This window comes from Falco peregrinus, chromosome 9 (genome assembly GCF_023634155.1).
Source record: "Falco peregrinus isolate bFalPer1 chromosome 9, bFalPer1.pri, whole genome shotgun sequence".
Taxonomy (NCBI): domain Eukaryota; kingdom Metazoa; phylum Chordata; class Aves; order Falconiformes; family Falconidae; genus Falco; species Falco peregrinus.
Window position 1 is genome coordinate 37,502,202 of NC_073729.1, and position 20,997 is coordinate 37,523,198.

At 38.4% G+C, this 20,997-nt stretch overlaps 1 protein-coding gene across 3 annotated transcripts in view; it reads left to right on the forward strand.

Moving 5' to 3' along the window:
• The window catches only part of ITCH (itchy E3 ubiquitin protein ligase), a 58,946-nt gene extending 39,256 nt beyond the window's left edge, over positions 1–19,690 (forward strand). For 2 of the 3 annotated variants that reach the window (XM_055813313.1, XM_027783211.2), the window contains exons 10-24: positions 154–328; positions 1,301–1,367; positions 2,900–2,984; positions 4,370–4,498; positions 5,155–5,227; positions 6,215–6,286; positions 7,222–7,310; positions 7,963–8,122; positions 8,405–8,538; positions 11,077–11,217; positions 13,006–13,126; positions 13,863–13,967; positions 15,031–15,127; positions 15,514–15,586; positions 16,248–19,690. In XM_055813313.1, the coding sequence (XP_055669288.1) occupies positions 154–328; positions 1,301–1,367; positions 2,900–2,984; positions 4,370–4,498; positions 5,155–5,227; positions 6,215–6,286; positions 7,222–7,310; positions 7,963–8,122; positions 8,405–8,538; positions 11,077–11,217; positions 13,006–13,126; positions 13,863–13,967; positions 15,031–15,127; positions 15,514–15,586; positions 16,248–16,347 (1,621 nt within the window). In that variant the 3' untranslated portion in view covers positions 16,348–19,690. Of the gene's footprint in view, positions 1–153; positions 329–1,300; positions 1,368–2,899; positions 2,985–4,369; positions 4,499–5,154; positions 5,228–6,214; positions 6,287–7,221; positions 7,311–7,962; positions 8,123–8,404; positions 8,539–11,076; positions 11,218–12,433; positions 12,964–13,005; positions 13,127–13,862; positions 13,968–15,030; positions 15,128–15,513; positions 15,587–16,247 lie in introns of those variants that run through there. The other variant, XM_055813314.1, reaches the window with a different exon arrangement.
• The last annotated feature ends 1,307 nt before the right edge of the window (positions 19,691–20,997 follow it).

Genomic DNA, 20,997 nt, shown 5'->3' on the forward strand with positions numbered 1-20,997 from the left:
TGGTGGAGAGTAAAAGGAGGAAAAAAAAAAAAAAAGTCTGGTGATGAGCTCATGCTTTATAATCCGCTTCCAATATATGCCTGTTCGCCTGAAAGTGCTTCCGAGTCCTGAAAGTTGTGTGCTATTGAGAACTGTTGCTTGTAATTTTAAAAGCTGGGAGCGACGAGTTGACAACATGGGAAGAATTTATTACGTTGACCACTTCACTAGAACAACAACATGGCAGAGACCAACGTTAGAGTCTGTCCGAAATTATGAGCAGTGGCAGCTTCAGCGCAGTCAGCTTCAAGGAGCTATGCAGCAGTTTAATCAGAGATTTATATATGGGGTAAGGCATATAATGATGACTATAAAGGTTAAATAAGAGAGCTATCTTTTTGAAATTGTCAACCCATTAGTCTCTCTTCTGCATATTGAAGGTATGTATATGTGTGTTTGGGTTTTGGGCATGGTCGTGGGCAACTTTTTCTCATAAAGATACTACACTTTTATGGTTTTTTCGTTACGATAATGTAGTATCTGTGCATATGTAGCATGACAGGAAGTAATAATTGGTAACCTTAGGTCATGTCCTTGCAATGACTGCAGGCAGTGTGATGGGTTTTGTCAGTTGCGTATAGGTGGTGTTCTTTCATAAAATTTATGTACAATATTGATAAAAGCCATTAGTTCACAACAAACTACAGCTTAGTAATAAGCTGTTTTATTTGTACTGTGACTTGTATTGGCTTGGCCAAAGACCAGAAAGGAAAGCAAGCTCACAGGACATATATTTCTGCTGTTGGTAAAATGAAATATGCACTGTGAATGTTATGAAAGGAAAACTGAAAATAAATGTTCCAGAATTTTAAATCCATTGTTTATCTCTGATGAATAGCAGACTTTAGATAACTCCAGCTTGTCCTACTTGTTTATCAAGAATGGTGTAGATTCTAAATTTGCTGTATGTGTAGAGAACAAAAATGGACCTCATAGATGGTGGTAGGAAGAAGTGTACTGAATGCAGGAATGAAGTGGTTTGCTTTCTGATTGTTTTGGGTGCTACTGCACTAATTTCCCTTCTGTGTAGGCAGGGGCACTAAACAAAGAATAATTATTTTCTTGGCACTGTAGTTAACGAAGCATGCCAAGGTCTGTAAAATAGGCCTTCTCTGTGGAGAAAAATAAATTGTTGGTATCTTTGCTTATATGTAACATAAACAAAAATGTATTTATTCCAGTAATTCGTAATGGCTACGGTAGAACATCTGGAGAGCAAATGACTAGTCATTAATGCACCATTTGTTTGTGTGACTTGCAGAACCAGGACTTTTCGTCCACACAGAACAAAGAGTTTGATCCTCTTGGCCCTCTGCCACATGGATGGGGTAAGACTGACTTGAAAGTGTTTTGTAATGCAGTGTAATTAAACATTAAAGCATACTTCTGCCAAATTATTTTGTCAGCTGTTCTAGACTAGTTTGATAAAATAAAAATCTAGATTAAAAATCTTCTAACATTAAATGTAATCAAATATGACGTTAAAACAGAGTTGCAACAAGGATATCCAAAGTAGATATTTCAAAGTAGATTAAAAACTGTAAAGTATTGTGGTTTAGTCCCTGTAACTATCATAATAGCTTCCTTCGTATTGTCATCCTTTTTTTACCACTTTCATTAGGCAGGATCACACCACCCCCACACCCCCATCCTGTTCTTGCCAAATCAGACCCAAATCTCCTCTAAATCAGACTGCCAAATTCCTTCTCCAAGCAATCCTTGGGAAAGTTTTGTTGGTCTGAAAATGCTTTTGATAATGACAACTAACCACTTGTCGACTTGTCCCTCTCTCTGGAGTAAATTTGGTTTTGTACTTTACAGTTTAATAATTTACAGTTAATATAATTGGGTGTGTGTGTAAAAAAAAAAAAAATGTAAGTGTAAAATTAATTTCTGGTGTGACTATGAAGCAGATATAAGAATTCAAGTTTCATGATACACAGGTAAAGTTCTCAGAATTACATAATTTTAAAGCAAGTAATTACTTGGCAGAGTTAAACCTGGGATTTTGGCTCATCTGTTTTTCAAATATAACTATTTGGATTTTTAGTTTTGCTATTGATGCAATTTCATGCCATGAAATTATTGTTCCCCACACTTGTGCTTTGTTGCATTACATATATAACATTTCAAAGAAAGTTCTCCAGGCTGGCATTACCCAGGAAACAACAAAACTGAGTTTCCGCATCGTATTGAACTCTGTTATCAGTGTAACTCTTTAGACAAGTGTCTACTTCCAGACTTCTCTTGTAAACTGAAGCTTTTTACCTGCAGTAGTCAGATTTTGGCTTGTTTTTCATAATTTGTAGTCTATATTCTGTATTTCTTTTGCAACATTGAATAAAAATTGCATAAAGAGCTGCAGAATGGCGCAGAAGTCCAAGCCAGGCCATTTATGATAAGTTTTATTCAGTCATGGGTATACACTAAACTATCTGAGAGAAAACATGACTGTAGTTCCTTGAAAACTACATTGATGATTTTTTATTCCTTACTCATAACTTGAGTATGGTGCCTTTGTGCTTTCTTGATACTGGTGTATATCTCTGATCCCTATTTTGTGTTTACTGTCTATACTGCTTGTAAGGTATGTCACAGTAATGGAAGCAGCTGGAATTCCCTGTGGAGAAAACAGCTTAACTTTTTTCTTTCTTCAAATTGATCTTTTCCTACAATTGAAAGATAAATAGCATAGTAAAGGACCCTAAGAATCAAAGAAGGTACAGAAAACCTGAAGACTGTAGAGGCTGTAACAGGGTCTGTTGATTAATTTTAATTATTTTATTTGATGTAGTCTCAGCAACACATTAAGCAGGGTTTGATTTTTTGTTTTGTTTTTTTTTTCCTTTTGTCTTTTCAGAAAAAAGAACAGACAGCAACGGCAGAGTGTATTTTGTCAATCACAACACACGAATCACTCAGTGGGAAGATCCCAGGAGTCAGGGGTAAGAAATCAGTTGCAGCTTCATCTAAGTCTGGAATGAAAATGTAACAAAGTAGTGAAACTGAGAGCTAGGAAATGCTGCCCACAGCTGAAACATGGACTGTCCTGCGCAAACTTCAGACAGCCTGTTAAAATATTAAAAGATACTAGCCAAGATGGAAACTGTCAAAACACAACTTAGTAATAGTACAGTTACCGGGAAAGTCTTGGTCAACATCAGTAGGTTCACTCCCCAGAGCAGCTCCTGCTCTTTTTCTAAATAAGATATGCATGTCTAAACATTTGTGTCACTGCGGGAGGGATTTCTTTCGTACTGTTGATGGGGTAGTGCATTGGATCCTGAATAAGAATTTGATCACTTTCTAGACAGTCAATAGCTAAGAGACAGAAAGAAGACAAACTTGAATAACAGCAGCACTCCTCCTCACAGCTTTTAAAAAAAGGGAATAAAAAAAAAGTGACAGAAAGAACTTGAGGCATTACTAAAAGTAACGGAGTACTGCTTATTTTGGGCTCTGGTCACTCTGACCCTTTGAGGTAGGGAACACAGGCAGGAAATTGAGGATGAATGGTGATCAGGCTCGGCTCCTCCTGTTGGAGCTGAACATTTCCATTTGGTGAAGCAGCTTCATCTGTCCTCCCTAGAGGAGGAGAGGAATTGCCTAATATGTATGGAGAGGTGATAGCTGTAGCCAGAGATGACATATTTTCCATCCCAGTCACATTTGCAGCAGCTGACCATGGAGAACACTTATTACTCTTAATACAATCTGGCAGCCAGCTGTGCGGGCCTCCCAGTTAGAAGCGTGGTCCTACGGTGGCATTTTATGGTGGGAAGTCACTATGCCAGCACGTCACGGTGATGCTGCTCAGGCCTTCCAGATACATTGAGATCTTTCTTGTTTATACTAAAATTGAGTTGGGAGTTGTTGAAAAATTATGTAAGATCGGTATTTGCATTTTCTTTTATTTTTGTGATTCTGGAGCTCTTTTTTTGGCTGCAGTGATGATACATGAGGTACCAAAAGCTACTTATTAAAACTGTTGTGTTTAGAGTAGAAACCCAATAGTTAGAGGATAAAATTCTGTTGTTCAAGTGGGGGAAACATCCATAAACCTTGCTTACATTTTTCCCTTATGTTTCTGTTTGCTGTTATTCCAGGTAGTGCAACCAAATGAGCTAATATTTATTTAAAACAGTCATTTCTGCTAATTGAGAGCTGACATGAAAATTTAGAGGAATAAAAGGCAGAATAAATACTGAATGGAAATTTTGTCAATCTGTAGGTTTTCTAGATCTGCCAAAATTTTTACTGTCTCAGGTATTGTTCAGTTGACTTAATACCTTAAGCTGGTCAGTTACCATATGTTCTCTTGTTTCCGTAGTCAATTAAATGAGAAACCCTTACCAGAGGGCTGGGAAATGCGGTTTACTGTGGATGGTATTCCATATTTTGTGGATCACAATAGAAGAACAACTACATATATAGATCCCCGCACGGGCAAGTCTGCTCTGTAAGTGTTTTTAACATTATACTAGTTTTTCAAAAGTGAAGTTTAGTATGCATTGGTTTTGCATTTTTTTTCTCCTTTGTATGCTTTTTATGCAGAAAGCTTTACATGTAGTAATCCTTCTTAACTTCCTGGGGTTTTCTCGTGCGCTGATAACTGTCCCTGAAGAACGTGGTGTTTTGAACATTTTTAGAATCCTTCTTGCCAAGTAGTATATAAGATTTGAGAGTAGTAGAGGAGCTTCATCAGCACTGTTGATGACCAAATCCCCTCTGTCCAGTTACTATTCTTTCTTTTGAAAAGTACACTCAACCCTTTCTTTCTTTGATTTTTAGGAACCAGATTGGAGTTAAAACAAGAATTTAACTCCCAGCTTAAATTACCTGAATGTCATCCCATCCTTATGGGTAGAATGTTTTTTTGCAGTTGTTAATCAATACCATTTAAAAAGTACCATGTATGCAGTCCACAATTTACAAAGGAAGATTATTTTTTTTTGTTTGAAAATGGCACCCCAAAATGGAAAAACGTGAATAACTGTCTTCCAACTAGATAGCCAACTAAACCAAACAGCTGTATGACTGATACATTTACAGGCTTTTACTTAAATTACAAAAACGCTTTTGAAATTCATTTTTTTTTTCTCTTTTTGGTTCCAGAGACAATGGACCCCAGATAGCTTATGTGCGTGATTTCAAGGCAAAGGTCCATTATTTCAGATTCTGGTGTCAGGTACGGATTAATTCCTTGGCAGTATTTATTTGTATTTTTGAGTTTTGCTTATGTGCTTTAAATGAACTCTTCAGTGCCTTGCAAGTAAAGGTAATAAAACCACTTTATTAAAGGCGAGTTAAATTAGAAGGGATAAAAACAGGACTTGTATAAATCCACGTATGCTTTAAAGCCAGGTAAGCTATGGCTTTAAAACTTTTTAGAATAAAGGAAAACATCAGTTTAGCTCCATTTTTTAAGTGTGGGTTTCAGAACAGTGTTTTCTTTCTGCTGTTAATAAGGGAATATATGGAGGCATAGTATTTTTATAGGTAATAGAAGTTCTAATTCCTGCACAAATACATACTTCTGGAAGAAAATGCAGGGCATTTGACAAAGAGTGTGTCTGTCTGAACACTGAAGAATAATAGTGTTGCACATTAGTGTGCACTAACTTAGTATCAAATTTCGGTGTGTCACTCTTGGTCCTCTAAACACTACGTGTGTCAAAAGATTAAGTAACTTGGTGTTTAGGAAAAAGTTTTAAGTTTAAATGTTCCAGTTTTCAAGAGTCAATGAATAATCCTTTGAAAACGTGCAGAGACACTAGCCTAATTTTTCACTTCGAAATTTGTGCAGAATAACCTAAATTTCCTGTTTGGTTTTTTTTTTTTTTTTTAAATTAAGTTCTGGAGTAGAAAACCTTGCTGAGTTCAAATGTTATTAATCTTAAAGTTTTCTGATATCTTGTTAGCGTGTACTGTATTTGAACCTGTTCTAAGCAGGATCTGGAGGCATGTGTACCTCACTGTAGATATCAGTGTTGGAAGTAATTTGGTCATTGAGAAAATGACAATTCAAGTATCTTGATTACTGGGTTTGTTTTATATGGATTAGTGAAATTCAGCTGTACCTCTCAAAACAATGTATACAACAGATAACCATCCAAAGTCAGTATTAGATACTTTAAGTGATTGTACATTTCACCTCTGAAAAATTTCATTTCAGCAACTGGCAATGCCACAGCACATAAAGATTACAGTGAGCAGAAAAACGTTATTTGAGGATTCATTTCAACAGGTATTGTATTAAAACATGTTAGTACTGGGCATGAAAATTTGAGTTAAATAAGTAGTTATGTAACCATCAGCAAACGTAGGTTTCCGTAGGAAAATGAAGTGCCTTGTCAATAATTTAGAAGACATAATCACAGAGACCTGAGTTCATTTTGTTTGTACTTGTTAGTCGTTCATCATCGGCAGATAGCTCTGTTGGGGTTATAAAGTTTTGTGTGGTGATTACCACAGACATCTAACAAGATTTTAAAATGCAAATCTTCACCCAAATTCTGTGCCTTTCACTGCAAACAAAAACTTAAGGTATCTTGGGCATGCAAAAGTGTTGTGTGAAATTTCTTATGTAAACCTCTGACAATTGACCAAATCAGCGTAATTACAAATTTGGTCATTGTATTAAACCCACCATTAGCAAAGTTCCTTAGCATCTGTGATTCTTTCTAACTTTTAAAAACCAACCAACCAAAGCACTTTGATTTTTATCTCTTTAGGAGATGAAGCTATAAAATAAAGAAATATATGATGTATGTTTATTATTGTTTTGTTTCTAACTAATTTCTTTGAGTTCTTGATCATGTCTCTTCATTATTTGTAACTGGGGTACCATTAGCGTGGTGTTCAAGAAATACTGAATTTGCTCACTTTGGGCCCTTTATTGGCTGGCTTTCTGCCATATACTTACAGGCAGACTGCTGGCCTAAGCATCTCGTCTTTAATGTCATAATTATTATTTCCTTTTCTTTTACATGTTTTACTACTTAAGCTATGGAAATAGGTTTGCACTAACGCGTCAAATTCCATGAACGTTCCATGAGCAGGACAGTTAATTTTATGGTCTGAATTATTAAACACTGTATCGCTCGCTGACTAATAGTGATAGCCTAGCCAGTGCTTATAACTGTTTTCTTAAAAAGAATTGATTGTTTTTCTTTTACTAAGATAATGAGCTTCAGCCCTCAGGATCTACGGAGACGTTTATGGGTTATTTTCCCTGGTGAAGAAGGCTTAGATTATGGAGGTGTTGCAAGGTAAACTAAACTGAAATGGCAAATAGTAGCTTTTTCTGCAAGTTGTTGGTGTGGAGAATATCCCAAACTATATACTTAAACTGCAGTGCTTTCAAAATATTAGTGAAGTTTATTCTTTATCTTTCCTTGGAATATCTGAGGAAGACAGTTCCTTAGGGATGTATGCATGTCTTAGAACTGTATAAAATTATTTACAGTTTGCATTAGGAATTAAAGTGATTGAAGAGATGCAGTTTAGTGAACTACAGTAAGCGTTTGGCACAACTGTTAATATCAAAGTAGAGGTTTATTTGAATAGACATCTACTTTGGAGTCAGAGGTCTTTACTGGAATGTAACCAAGAAGTGCATATATTCATCAGCATTCCCTAAAACCCTAAAGCTTAAAAACAGTGGTAGACTTTTAATCTGCACATTTAGATAAGGGAGGGTTTTGTCCAAACTACTGACAGCATAATGTTGTAACTTCGCATATTAACTTGTAATTTGTGTTAGTTTCAGTTTGGTTCAGGTTTGGTTTAGCATACTTTCTGGTAAAGAAGTCAGAATGACTGCCTATGTGCCAGCAAGTTCCTAAGTCAACATGAGTTAACTGAAGTAATTTTTAAGTTGATTTATTTTGAAATGTGTTTTTGTTGTTTGTGTGATTTCAGGGAGTGGTTCTTTCTATTGTCACATGAAGTTTTGAACCCAATGTATTGCCTGTTTGAATATGCAGGAAAAGATAACTACTGCTTACAGATAAACCCAGCCTCTTATATTAATCCAGACCATCTGAAATACTTCCGATTTATTGGAAGATTCATTGCCATGGTAAGTTCAAAAGTAGAAAGAGGTTCTCTGATGTAATTTTCCTATAAATAAATATTATACCATCAGATGGATCATTAATTCATTTTTTCAACTGAAACTACTATCAGGTGTTTGGATGTAACTACTGTTGGTATAAGTTAATTCAGCATATTAGCAATCATGATATTCTAGGTTGTTTTAATTCCTTGGCTGGCAAATTCCATTGGTACAGAGTACAGAATGTTGTCATATTAAGTATTCAATCATCCTTTGCATTATTTTGTCTGTTTTCATGTTCTTCAGGCTTTGTTCCATGGGAAATTCATTGACACTGGTTTCTCTCTGCCGTTCTATAAACGTATCCTAAACAAGCCAGTAGGACTCAAGGATTTAGAATCTGTTGACCCAGAGTTTTACAACTCTCTCATCTGGGTAAAGTGAGTTTGACTTGATTTTGTTCTTGCAATAGCAATAAAATGTTTTTAATTTTCACTTATGCCAGGAAGTAGGTGTAAATTACTAAAAACCCCACTGGAAAGTATAATCTATTAATTTCAGAGCAGTACTGGAATTTATACTGTAATTTTAGGTACACAAATAATAATTTGATAATGCAGAAGCCTTTCTGGTTCATTGAATATTCTGCACAGCATCTTGCGTTGCAGTTTTGCTGTTTTTTGATAAATCTAGCTAGACGTTATACAGATGTGGCAGTCTTGAACACTTACAAATAAATGGCTTGAGTAAATTCCACTGACACTTCTCAGATAACTGGTTAGAAGAAATCATCAAAAATCCTCTCAATGTTTATCTAGTACCTGATTTAGTTAGAAACCGAAAAGTTTAGTGCTACGATAACATGAAGTTAACAAATGTAGTTTATTATTTACTACCACATAATTCTTCTGTTAGCCATACCTGAAATTTGACTTAAAGGTTAATATTGAAGATCTAATGGTTTAAAGATGTTAATGCTCATGCATTTTTCTAGCTGTCCTTGTTTTTACGCTCCTTTCGCTCCCAGCTGAATGATTCAGGACCATTCCTATGTATAGCCTTCCATGTATGCATTGTCAGTCATCTGTCTATTCTACATTCATACTTTTTGAGTCCTCCTTCTCCACTCCTTTGCAGATTCCTCTCCAGAGAGCAACAAGTAAAAACGATCTGGAGTTTGTGGACCATAACTATTAGGAATTATGAGCTGAAAATATTTTCAAAGCCACCCCTTAGATCTAAAGCACTGTAATTCTGTACTTAATAGCAGGACTCCAGAACGTTGTAGTGCATGGTTGATGTACACAGATTTTCCTTTTCCAACAGTTTAAAAAAAACAGAAGGAAAAGACAAATTCAGTTAAAACATTTTTTGCTTCTGCTATAGTAAAAACAATTTAGCAGAAAAAGTTTTCTTTGTAGCTAGGGAGATTGTACATAAGAGTCTTACAAAACCAGAATAGTTTTAAGAATGCTTTGAGAAATTCATAAAAGGTGTGTGGGTAGATTGGTTTTTTAAATGCAGAAATAAATATAAAAGACAAAAGATTCCTGTAGCAGTGAATCTTGGAAGCACTACCTTGAATACCAGGGAGCGGGGACAGCAGCTGTATGAGCTGGTTACAAACTTGAGACAAGAATTTTGATTTGGTTTTTGAACAGTAGTATGTTCTGTAACCAATATATGTGCTGCTAAAAGGTGTAGCAAATTAAAATTCCGTTAGGAAAACTTAAAATAGTTGCTATTTGATTAAAGGTGCCATGAAACTGGGACCTGAAAGGGAAGAAAAGGTCTCAAAGCTTTTCAGTCCTGATTTCTGTAGGTAAGGAATCCTGTTATCTGTTTTGTAGTCGGAAAATGTACATGCAGTTTTTAAAAGAAGGGCCCTTTTTTGTCGTCTTGTGGCTTATGGAGACTTGTGGCTTTCAGAGACAAAGCAAATGGGAGTTACAGAGAAAAAACTCGCATTACACCGTGGGGGAAGGTATTACAATTCTGACTGAATTGTAGCAAGTTGCACCCACAGCAGTGTTTACCTTGTGAACAGCATCAATCCCTTAATGTTTTGTGGAAAGTCTAGAGTGGCAGGGTGTTATTTTAAGCCCTTATCTGTAGACATAGTTGCATCTTTGCATGTCTGTGCATGTAAGCTGGCTACTTCTCACGTTGCAGAGCAATAGGTTTGCTTTGTAACGTCCCATAATTCCAAGGGCTTTCAGTGCTGCCCGAGTGTGGTACGTTTATTCTGTGTGTGGTGCTTTTGGTGCACGTGTGATTTATAACGGTCTAAAAGGGAGCTCAGAGGTTCCTGGGTGTCAGTGCTGGGCTGCTAGGGTGGCTCCTGCCTGCTGACACCTGTCACAAGGCTGGAGTTGACCTGAGCAATGCTGCTTGGCCACAGATCGTACCTGTCCTGAAACTGCTAAGACGACTTCACTTCAGCAGGAGTATTTGTACCCTGATAAGTCAGGAGCTTGGGACGTTTTACTGTGTGCTCACAAGATAGTCCCATAGATATATTGGAGTTGAAGATAATTCATTAAACATGCAACTTCTTTCTTAGTTGCCTACCTGCTATTGTCTGACAAAGTGACAGCTACATTTTCACACAGTCCTTACATTACCTGTTAGAAGAAGCAGTCAGGCAATGAAATATGCAAAAATGTCATTACCTGAATAGTTTTTGTATTCCATAGACATTCCACAGGTCACAGGCGGCAGGTGGTTTGTCAGCCTTGTCATTGGTAAATTTAAGGGTACTACTGATCAAAAATCTCTGATCAAGAAGACAATTAATGTATGCATATTTGTAAAATGAGTCAGTACGTCTTGCAAAACCGTAATTACTGTGTAAAGAACGTTGCTTTATCTTGATTATTTAGTTCCAAACCTTTTTTCTTAAGGTTCTTCATACTCATCTCCTCTACAGAGTATAAGGTCTTGACACACTTATTTAAAATGGTATTTTTTTCTTACAGAGAGAATGATATTGAAGAATGTGGCTTGGAAATGTTTTTCTCAGTTGATAAAGAAATTCTAGGTGAAATCAAAAGCCATGATTTGAAGCCAAATGGTAGCAACATTCTGGTCACAGAAGAAAATAAAGAAGAATACATTAGGTAAGAATAAATGAAGATTTTAAAATACTCTTTTCTCCATTTTCTTTCTTTAGTTCTAGCAAGAAAAGGTTGTCAAACTATAATCTGAAGTATTGTTGAAATTCTGTCTCTGAGTAATTGCCGATGTTGGCAACAAGTAGCAATTGTTTTGATATCGTATTTGAAAGAAGAATATTGATAGAAATGGGTTTTTAGAATCCACTTTTTCCAAAGTCTACAGTTAGCAGAAGGTCCACGTTTTCCTAGAGATAAATATAAGTTAAGCAGAACATCATGACAACAAATGTGATTGTCAGGTATTTCACGAAATTTTTGCATATGTTTATTATTGGAATTATATTGCTTCATAGTCTGCTGATGCTCTACTCAGCCATTTATGTTTGGGGGCTTTTTTAAACTTAATGTTTTTGGATGCTTTTGTGGTAATGATTATTTTTTTAAAGATACTTGGGATCACTACTGGTTTTATCTGAACTGGTCTTACAGTATAATGAGGTCTTGGCATTTGTAACGGGACAGTGTTGTGAATGATGTCGTAAGTTGTGTTGTCATAAATGAAGGATTATGTTTGCAGAACCAGAATGTTTTAAAGCAATAGGTTAAGAGGGAGGGAGCCTAAGAGTGATTAAAGAATAAAAATGAACAGTGACCTGCTTTGCCTTGAAATACTCCCTTTTTCCTCAATGTGCAGCAGTACATAAGCTCTGCTTTAAGGTGTGAACTTCAACCTATGAGCTTGGAGGATGTGCTTGCAAAAACAAAAAAAAGTCATACACTGCACACACAAAATAAACTGAATCACAGAAGTTTCCTCCCTTTCCTACAATGTGTTGTGTGAAGGTTTCTTTCACGGGAAGGGGTGAGGGAGAAGGGAGTGGATTTTGTTTGCATCGTGTAAGTAATCTGAAGAAATTTCACAGGAAGGGTGGTATTTGCAGAACAAACATGCTGACATTTTGCAGTTCTGCAAAGTATTAATATTGGGGTTGAAAATAGGGAAGATCTGCAGAAAACCATCTCTTCCAGTTTCTAGGAACCCAGGGAGAGTTCGGATTCCAGTTTCACTCATACTCTTTAGTTTTACTCTGAGTCCTGCTTTAAGTCCCCGAAGTTTCTAGGATTGAAATCAGAAAGTAGCCATCTCTCCTTTAGACTCCAGTTCTCCTGACAGGTTAGGCTTGAATTCAGCATAATATCTGCTTCTCCCTGGGTTCAGGTTCTTCGGGTCTCCTGCCTGCTTTTCACCCTTTTATTAATGGAGAGTGGAGTTTCTGCCACAGAGCAAAGTTTCATGATTAACAGAAACAAATATGGAACTTTCCAAATGGACATAGTCATTTCTTGGTAAGCTAGCAGTCCTACTTATCTTCACCAGTACAATTTGACCTAGTTTTTACCTTTTCCTGGATAATGACTGAGATTTCTGGGGAGAATATTAGACAAATACAGCTCTGCATTTTTTTTCCTTCTCCAAATACCTAGGGACTGCTGTGCTCTCATTAATGTAATCAGTGAATAGATGCTGCCTCCTCCCTCCTCTTTGAGTCTAAACTACTTTCCGTAGCAGAATGGTTGGAAACATAGGGTTTTAACTTTAAGAAAAAACAAAATTGTTTGCACAGAGTAAAGGCTACTAATAAAATTGTACAATGCTCTGTCCCCAGAACTTTCCAGACTTTCCATATTTTTTTAACTTAGCTTACAGTTCATCTCAAAATAGGCTAACAAAGATGTGGACTTAGGTTACCATAAGCCATTTAAATTATCTTTCTGTGTCTTCTTTCACAGGCTAGTAGCAGAATGGCGACTTTCCCGAGGTGTTGAGGAGCAGACACAGGCTTTCTTTGAAGGCTTCAATGAAATTCTGCCACAACAGTATTTGCAGTATTTTGATGCTAAGGAACTAGAGGTAAAGGATTGTTTGGCTATTGCTAGATCCAAGTAGTTACACGTAAAATACTGAAACTCCAGTCATTGTCTGAAGAGCAGAACTAAGGCTGACATCACCGTTTTATAGGGCATTAGGAGGGAAACTTCTATAGAGTAGCATTTCATTAGTGTGCTTCCCTTCACTTTCCTCTGTACAGCCTATTTACATGTTTCTAAAGGTTAAGATTCTACTGGTAGAAATTTCTGATCGAATGGCTTTTGTAATCCTTAGTGATTTGATTTGCCTGTGTTCAATGAATAGGTGACAGAAAGGGAGGTAAAACCAGATATGCAGTGGGTGATTGCACATTGATCGGACCAGGTTCTAGATAGCTTTGATCTGAAAATTACACTTTCTGAAGTATCTCTTCAACTTGTAAAAACATAAAACCAAACCTCCTGTTCCTAGTGGAGAATTTATGCCTGGGCAATGATAAACTGTTCCTGGCTTGAATGTCTAAATGCAAGCAATTATTCCATTTTTCATGACAGAGGAGCTTTCTGTTTTGTGGCATCTCCAAATCCACTTCATGAGCAGTCGTCATTCTTTGTTGTAGAAGTTTTGGATAAAGTTTAAAATTAAAACCAAGTATACTGTCATTGCAGATGCTTCTGAGTATGGGTGCAGTTGATGTTCTGTTTTGCTATGTGGGAAGTCATAGAAGGAAAGCTGCAGCTTGTACTCATATGTTTATTTCCCTTTTTCTCCCCTAAAGGTGCTTCTGTGTGGAATGCAAGAAATTGATCTGAATGACTGGCAGAGACATGCCATCTACCGGCACTATACTAGGACCAGCAGACAAATAGTGTGGTTCTGGCAGGTTTGTAGCCTTTGTTTTAGTCTCGGACTGACAGAATCACAGAATCATTTAAGTTGGAAAAGACCTTTTAAGATCATCAAGTCGAACCGTTAACCCAGCACTGCCAAGTCCATCACTAAACCCTGCCTCTGAGCACCACAGCTACACATTTTTTAAACACTTCCAAGGATGGGGACTCCACCACCTCCCTGGGCAGCCCATTCCAGTGCTTGGCCACCTTTTTAGAGAATATTTTCTAATACCCGATCTGAACCTCCCTGGTGCAGCTTGAGGCTGTTTCCTCTTGTCCTGTCGCCTGTTACCTGGGAGCAGAGACCGACCCCCCTGCCCACAGCCCCTGCCAGGCACCTGTGGGGAGCAACAAGGTCCCCCCTGAGCCCCCCCAGCTGCCCCCCATCAGCCTTGTGCCTCAGACCCTTCCCCAGCCCCATGCCCAGCTCTGAACATGCTCCAGCCCCTCAGCATCCCCCCTGCAGCGAGGGGCCCAATCCTGCACACAGGGTTCCAGATGCGGCTGCACCAGCTGGCCACACTTTCAGATACAAGCCAGGATGCTCTTGGCCACCTTGGCCACCTGGGCACGCTGCTGGCTCATGTTCAGCTGGCTGCCCACCTGGCTGCGCCGCTTCCCTTGTAGTCTCCTGAGTTGCCTGCCCCTTCTTCCAAAGGTGGTAAATTCTTTTTTTTCCCCCTGAATTCCAGCCAAAGCTCTCTGTTCAGCCAGGCCAGTCTTATTCCTTGCCAGCTCATTTCAGCATGTGGGGATGGCCTGCTCCTGTGCTTTTAAGATTTCCTTCTTGCAGGACATCCGGCCTTCCTGGAGCCCCTGGCCCTTCAGGGCTGCCCCCCAGGGACTGTCAGCCAGGCCAGGGTCTGAAGCTGCAGAGCACAGCCCACTAAGTAAACAATCATCAGAATTACTGAACAGATCTGTAGTGTGTAAATATAAATTGTTGCCAATCCAACTATTCCTAATAGTCAGGTAATTTGTTAATGTATGGATGATGTGAAAATCTGACCATCAAATCTGTACCTAAATGTTTATTCAATTACTGTTTTTCAGTTTGTGAAAGAAATAGATAATGAGAAGAGAATGAGACTCCTGCAGTTTGTTACTGGAACCTGCAGATTACCAGTGGGAGGATTTGCTGACCTCATGGGTATGCATTAATAATCCCTCTAATGCAGTAGATTATTTTTTTTTTTTTAAAAGAAGCGAGTTTTGTGTTTGCAGACATTTTTCATTAATTTTACATGGAATGCTGTTTTGTAAGTCCTGCATATGCTTCAGCTACGATGGAAAAAGACATGGAAGGAGTATTTACACGTGTTGTGTTGAGTTTCAAAATCACTTCAGATTTAGCATTTCACCACATGCATACTCTGATCTAGACATTGTATAGTGAAAGACAGATGTCTGGGGGGGGTTGTGCAAGTAATGGTAACCCTGTCTTTTGCTTAAGCCTTTTGTTCTTACCTTGCAGTGTGTTACCTTCTGGTACAAAGGTAGCGAGACCTATGCCTTGTTTGTTTGAATTTGTTACAGGGAGCAACGGACCCCAAAAATTCTGTATTGAAAAAGTTGGAAAGGAAAACTGGTTACCTAGAAGTCATACCTGGTGAGTACGTAACAAATCGTGATATTACTCTTGTTCTGGTTTTGCTGACAACAATCTACTTGGAGATTTTAGTAAATGGGTAACATCCTTAAGTGGTTGAGACTGTGAAAGCAAACACTAAGTTATGCCAATAAACTTTGTTGTTGAATAATAGCTGAACTTCAGAGAAACTCCTGTGGCGTGGGGTACATTACATGGTAAATTCCATGGATTTGTGTATTACTGAAAATCTGAAGTAATAACCAATACTGCCTAAAGAGGCTGGGATTGAATGTCTGTTACCGCAACGCTCTGTCTTGGTAGTGAAGTAGCAGGCTCACACTCCCTCTTCCCTAGGGAAAAGGTCGCTTCAGTTCCTCAGGGGTGTTAGTGGTTAGTAAAAAGACGCATTTAAAATTTCAAATGTGAACAACTACTCTAGTTAACCAAATAGGAAAATTAGTAAAACTTCTTACCAAGTACAAAATTATCACTGTTCAAGTGCTTGAACTCTTAACTTTTGCTGTCAAATATATATATTTATGTCAGTAGCCAGCTTTTTAGAGGGTATAAATCCAGGTATCTGTCCATACTGCAAAACGTTTAATTACCCATATTCATAATGGATTTTTTAGGATGGTTTAATTATTTTTCAGTTCTTAAGTTTTTTCTTTATTTTCAGTTTCAATCGCTTAGACCTTCCACCCTATAAGAATTATGAGCAGTTGAAGGAAAAGCTGTTGTTCGCAATTGAAGAAACAGAAGGATTTGGGCAAGAGTAGCTAAAATTTGCACCTTGAAGAATGTGAACTCAACACGATGTATGTTCTTCACTTCTTCTGCTTGTTGCACACTTCATTGTAAAGTAGACTTGACTTGGATTAATTTAACAATACTAATGTGTAAGTAAACGGATGTTACCCTGAGGTTTTATCCACATTAACTCTGGATTTCTACAGAGCACTTTCAGAAATCAAATGAGCAATCAGATACAGCTACAAATGAATGACGACCTAAGTAGAGGTTTAATACAGCTTTGGGCTCTGCTTTGTTTTACCATTCATTAATTAGAATGTGTCCTTAATGACTGACAGATTTTTAACAATAGTTTTGTCTTTCCTTTTTAGTAGCATTTTTTGCTACTGATGCACTGGGAAGTTCATTGGTAGCTGCAATGCTGCAGCAGCATCGTAAGCCTCTTTACAGCGGTGTGACTAGAGACAGCCTTTAACCATCCTCCATGCACCGCAAGCAAATTCATTGCTTAAGCGCTTTTCTTTTTTTAACTTGAGTGTGGCTAGACTGTTTTTCCCCCGCCGGGAGTCTGCTCCCATGCCAGCTGGACTCAAGCTGCTGCTTAAGGGGATGTCAAACCGTGGCACAAATCCAGGGCATAGCTTTGCTTTGTTTTTTCCCAGTCCTGCTAATTTCAGCAAAACAGACACCCGCCCAAAGTTGTTCAAACGTTTCTGTGTGCCCTCAGAAGAATTCTGATCTTTTTCTGTGTAACATGTTTAACTTTTAAATCAAGATTAACACTGTGGTACTTCACTTGTATTGCAAAAGACAAGGCCACCTGGGATTGCACTGATTCCATTTAGGTTCCTGTTTGCAGACTGATGTTTCTTGTCAACAGTGTTTGCGGACATTATTCTCAGTGTTATTCTTACATGTTGCAGTCAGTTTGCTTGGAAGACTTTATTGGGTTCTCAGGAAGAGGTACAAAACAACTGGATTCAGAAAATGAATTACTATTTTTGCTGATGAAGTGATAAGCGATACTGGCTAAGGCTTAAGAGGATTATACAGTTCAGACATGGATTGCAGATCTTTGAAAAGCTGGAGCATCAGTAAATAGTTCTATGAAGACTGAAACTAGTTTTTTGCAGAGGTTTCTAAGCCAATTCACCCTAAGCTGCTTATAGCTAGTAACTTTTGTAGTGAGTACCTACTGGATTAATTACATCTTTTAATTCCTTTTAGAATCTGTTAATATTCAGTTCACTTCTGGTTTACAATAACATTTTGCATTTGATGCTCCTTTAGACTGAATGCACTTTTTGGGTATGGTCAGCCCTTTCCCTATCCGAGGGGTGTGAAGTAGCCTGCAGCAGGTGAGCTGTTAGCCATGGTAAGAGACAGGGCGCTTGAAATGGCATGTAGCACATATTAAAGCATAACACAGCTCACAGTGTTGGGACAGGAGCTGTTTTTAAGAGGCTTCTGGGTATCAGAGCTGAAACAGGACAGTGGGAGACTGTAAAACTAACTTCCAGTCTTGAGAAGAATTCTTTCCCGCCGTCCCTTCTGGCTAAGCTCCAAGAGGGAATAACTTTTTTCAGGCCTAAGAACCAAGACATTGAAGTTTTTAACTGACTTGAACGAGAGTTTTTTCAGGGCATACAAAGTGGTAAATGCTTATTGGAAGGCAGAATCATTAGGCTTCAGTGTGAAGAGCTCTTTCGTCACTCATTGTAAGAAAGGTGTGCAAAGGAGTTTCTGACAACACAGAAATGACCCTCTTACAGCTTCATTGATGGTGAGAACTAACCTGACTTCATGGTTTTACTAGGAGAAAAACCTGCCAACTTCAAAACATTTGATGGATAGATTACAGTATACAGCTCATGAGGAGAAAAAAAGCCTTATAAATATTTTCTGTTTATATTAATTCTTACAATGAAATGTAGTTATCTAACATATTTACAAGAGGGATTAAATTAAGCAAGATAATGCAAGATTAAGCTATGAAAAATAGTCTGTGTTCTGCATAATGCTTTATGATTCATGTAGGGAACCTAGAACTATTGTTAATGTATAAATATCACCCAAAAGGCTTTCAGCCCTATATTTTTAAAATAAAAGAATAGTTATAATTGAAATAGCCTTAGCCCTAGTTCTATAGGGTATGGCTGTTTAATATTTTTATGGTTGAAATGTTTGGTTCAGGAAAAAGGTAAATGCTTGTATATATTTTTGCAGTCCGGGATTCCACTTATTCCATTTTTCTTTCTTTAATTTAAATGGCATGTTTGTATGTCTTTTCTGCTGTATTAGAATTGGGAAAAGGGGGCTGGATATCCCAAGATACAGTTTTAAAATACTGCAAATAAAGAATTCATTGTGTGTGTGTGTGTGTAGGGAATAATCGGTGAAAGATTGGATTTGGCCAAAATATGAAAAAATTGAAGCAACTTTACTGTGTTAAATTGGCAATATTGCTGAAGTCAGAGGTTAAGATTACTTAGGCATTTTACTTCCTCAGCATTGTGAATGCTAACCGATCTGTTAACTTTTTACAGCGTGTTGTGTAGAAATAAAAAAGGAATCAATATAAGCCACTGGTACACTTTTCTGTTCTTTGTGGGGATCTGGTGAGAGTGTGGATGAGCCCACAGCATCCACTATCGCAGATAATATGTTGTTATGAATTGGACTTACAAGCAAGACTTGCAGCAGAGATTAATGAATTGGTCTCCCACTACTTCAACTGATTTTAGCAACCTGAGCTGCATAAATTCATTGTAGTCGCAAATGTATATCTGTATGCAGCTGGCCATTGATACTAATTTTCAAGTATTAAAATAATATTCACTTAGAATTTTCCCTTATGAGAATGACATGAGCCGCTGGTCTAAGAATTAACAAAGCCTTACTGTTCTGGGTAGCTCAGGAAATGTTAATATACTAATGAAATACACAGTAAATGAGTCATGTCTTCATCAGATCTAGTATGGAAGTTGGTTGTTTTTTTTTTAAATCCAGTTGCATGTGTTTTTTTAAAAAAGCTTTTTTTAATTATTCTGAGAAAAATATCACAAAAAATAGCTTGTTTAATTTTTTTTGTTTCCATTTTTATTACATGCTGCACTGGATTTGTAATCTCAAGCTATATTGGTATCTCCAGCCCCCTTTTTGCGGTGTCTATTAATTTTCTTCAAGAATCCCTGTTTGTGTATATGTGCTCTAGTGAACTCGTATATAAACTGGGATCAGCAGCACTGGATTGTAAAATACTGTACTGAAATTCATTGTTGAAATTTCCTTGCATTGTAATTTCAGATACTCAGGTAACTGTAACAGTATCTCAGTAAGTCAAATACTTTTATAAAACTACTTAAAGAAGCTGGCAGTCTCGTCATTATTCCTTCTGTGTTATGGAGCATACATATGCAAATAACTGGTCTGTCTGCTCTCCTGGGGGTGAGGGATCGGGCTGTTCTGGCAGTTAGTCCTTCTAGCAAAGATCTTCAGGAATGGTTCTTTCCCCAGCCCTCGGCTGCCATTGTTGGTTGCACTGGAAGTTCGTTAGGGGATTTCGGACCCGGCTGCCTTTGTGACTGGGTAGAAACTGCAGCTAAAAGAATTCCTGACTGTTCCGTGCCCGTGGTGCAGGGGGTGCTGCTCTGCTGGGGTGGTACTCAGAGGGAGGCAAGAAGCCTGGAGATGGGTTCTGCAGGAGCCGCAGCTTCAGCGTTTTCTTGTACGGCTACTGCAGTAATAACAGAAATGAGGTGGCACTGCACATTTGCGTCTCCTGTTCAGGAATGACAGGGTGACAGGGAGAAGGGAAAAAAAGCTCAGACGAGGCTGACCCTCCCTGAAGGGAGAAGTGGTATTGACATTCTTTCTGTCATGAGGGACCTCTCCTTATCACCATGACCTTTTGAAGATCGTTGAGATTGGCTTTACAGTGATGTGGGCCGGGTCCCTCAGACATCATGGGCACATCCCATCAGGTCTCACGCTTTGTTCAAATGTTCCCTGAACTGATCCTCCTCCACTGAGGGCAATCTTCCTTGCTGCAGCCCTGCTTTCACTCTGCTCACTTTCTCAGCTGTTCACACAGGCTGGGTTAATGCAGTTGTGTTGGCAGCAAATCCCAAGTATGCTTTTCTATGCCAGGTAAATACATGCAGTAACAATTGCCCTTTTCCTGTAGTGAGGGAGGTTAGTTTTGAGTTGCTGCTTCCTTCATGCTTTGCATTGAAATCACTTAAAAGCTTGCTAGTAAGTTGTGTAAACCCCAAAACTGACGCTGCTTGGGGTAGTTTGTAGTACAGCTGTGATTCTGTATTTCACATACATTTGAAGTATTAAAAAAAAAAAAAAAGGGCAAAACACCCAAGAAGGAATCGCAGCACAGTGCATGATAAATACACAACTGGGTGCCGCCACCGTGTTAGCTCCTTGCTCTTTTCTTCTACGATGAGGTTGTGGGTGGGGACAGCGGTGGGTTTGTGCGCGGTGGGATTCACACGCAGGACGCGCTTATTCACACAAAATTCGGTTTGGTTTCGGCGCCGGGGGCAGCTGGGCACGGCGGCTACCGGGACCGTCCCGCCGCCCCCCATCAGCGGAACCGACCTGTGCCGGAACCGCCTGCTGCGGCCAAGGCTTGACCCGGACTGCTGGGCCGGCGGGCAGAATTG